Source organism: Manis javanica, chromosome 11 (genome assembly GCF_040802235.1).
Source record: "Manis javanica isolate MJ-LG chromosome 11, MJ_LKY, whole genome shotgun sequence".
NCBI lineage: Eukaryota > Metazoa > Chordata > Mammalia > Pholidota > Manidae > Manis > Manis javanica.
The window spans coordinates 26,470,377-26,472,494 of record NC_133166.1 but is presented as its reverse complement, the minus strand read 5'-3'; the positions used below and the strand labels follow the sequence as shown (position 1 = coordinate 26,472,494).

Here is a 2,118-nt window from a genome sequence, read left to right as displayed (position 1 = left end):
TGGATAAAGAGTGAAGAACAGATTGATAACAGTGGATGGAGATACAGTGTTCACGGTGCAGAGAGAGGTATTGAGGGGGCAGGAGTGAAATAAATATTGGAGGATCAGGTCAGAATAGAGAACGGGAGCAACACTGACAGTAACAAGACTGAGGGAGCATTACAATAAAAATGAGTCATGATTCCAGAGGGCACAAAATTGGAGGCTTAATATAAAAATATAAATGTATAACGAATTCTAGAATTGCCTGTAATTACCATTAATTCAGGGCTTCAACTTTTTTTTCGTTATCTACAAAATGAGATTAGTAGATCAGTGCTCCTTTAGGATCTAAACTTCCCTACAAAGAAGATGTATGGATAAATGGGGAGGGTTCTCACCATTTTCCACCCATTATTTTGCTCCAAAGTCATTGCTCTCACCAGGACATTTTTGCTTTTTCCATTAGCCCTTACCCATTGTCCAGTTACTTGGGTGTGGTGAGCAGAGAGGGCAGCAAAGGCCACTTTAGTTTATCTGTCAAACCTGAACCACTTCTGATAAAACTAAAAAACCTGGCTACTACGAACTAACATAATAGAAATCCAAAAGAAACCTCAGCATATTAAAATATGGCTAATAGGTTGATCTATTTCCTGAGTCTTCACAAGGAACTACTGTTTCTGTACAAATATCTTTACCACTCGCTCTCGGATCTGCTTGGTCCTGACCCCATAAATGACTGGATTAAGGGCAGGTGGGACAACCACATATATATTAGCCAGAAGAATGTGGATATAGCGGGGAATGTTCTGTCCAAAGCGGTGTGTCATAAAAGAGAAAAATGCTGGTGTGTAAAAGCAGAGCATGACACAGACATGAGAGCCACAGGTATTGAGAGCCTTCAGTCGGGCATCCTGAGAGGGGAGGCGGAAAACAGCTTGAAGGATAAGCACGTAGGAGGAGGCAATGAGGATCACATCCACAAAGGCATTAGAAATCGCCACAAGCCCATAGATAATGTTGACCTTGATGGGTGCACAGGCCAACCGGGCAAGACCCATGTGCTCACAGTATGTGTGAGGGATGACATCATGCCCACAGAAGGGCAACCTCAGAATGAGAAACACCATTGGAGTCATAAGAATGAAATTTCTTCCCACAACAAGAGAGGCCAGGAGGCCAATGGTTTTTTTGGTGAGGATCATGGTGTACTGGAGAGGGCTGCGGATGGCAACAAAGCGGTCATACGCCATGGCCACCAGTAGAACAGTCTCCATGCCTGCAAACATGTGGACAAAGAACATCTGAGCAAGGCAGCCCCCAAAGCTGATCTCTTGGAGGCTGAACCAGAAGATGCCCAGCATTTTGGGGATCGTGGACGTGGACAGACCCAGATCAATCACAGCCAACATGGCGAGGAAGTAGAACATGGGCTGGTGGAGACTGTGTTCTGTCTTGATGACAAAGAGAATGGTGATGTTCCCCACGAGGGCAATCAGGTACACAGCACAGAATAGGAAAGCAATCCAGAAATGTGCAGCCTCCAATCCTGGTATCCCTAGCAGGCGAAAGAAGAGGGGATGGAACTGGGTGTCATTGATAGGAGACATTCTCCTAATAAGGCTTGCTGAATTTCTGTGAAGGAGGTGGGATGCCACTCAGTTTAAGATCTTTTCTTATCGAGGTCCTGGAAATATAGAAATACCTCTTATCATTACTACAGGTAATGGCAGGAGTAAGCTAATTTACAGACTTTAGGGATTCTCTTCTTTCCAGAAGGCAGTTGCGTGATTCTCTGATAAAACATTATTATTCTGAAATCATAGGTAATATTTTCTTGGCTCTTTTTTGTTACAGTGAGATCTTTGAAAGAAATGACAATATTTCAGCAATTGGTGTGTACTTATATTTTATGGCATTCTTTTCCATTACATTTTTAAGTAGACTATAATTTCCTTTTTAGAAATTACTATACCCAGTGGCTCTCAACTGTTAAAGAAGAAGTTCAAATGATTATGGCTGGTGTATACTGTTGCCTGTGTTCTGACTTAATAAGAATGTACAGAGTTTTCTCATGGAACTAAGACCATAACATAACACTTGGGAGTGTACTCACAATGTCTGTCTTTGGCTTTG

At 42.4% G+C, this 2,118-nt stretch overlaps 1 protein-coding gene across 1 annotated transcript; it reads right to left on the bottom strand.

Annotated features, from left to right (window-relative positions):
• Positions 1–653: 653 nt before the first annotated feature.
• LOC108404118 (olfactory receptor 52E4-like) lies at positions 654–1,592 on the bottom strand. Its single transcript, XM_036994484.2, has one exon. It carries the CDS (start codon positions 1,590–1,592, stop codon positions 654–656), a length of 939 nt encoding a protein of 312 aa, XP_036850379.2.
• Between the last annotated feature and the right edge of the window lie 526 nt (positions 1,593–2,118).

What these genes read in the sequence shown, in the direction of transcription:
- LOC108404118 (XM_036994484.2), bottom strand. Translation starts at nt 1,592, where the DNA reads ATGTCTCCTATCAATGACACCCAGTTCCATCCCCTCTTCTTTCGCCTG.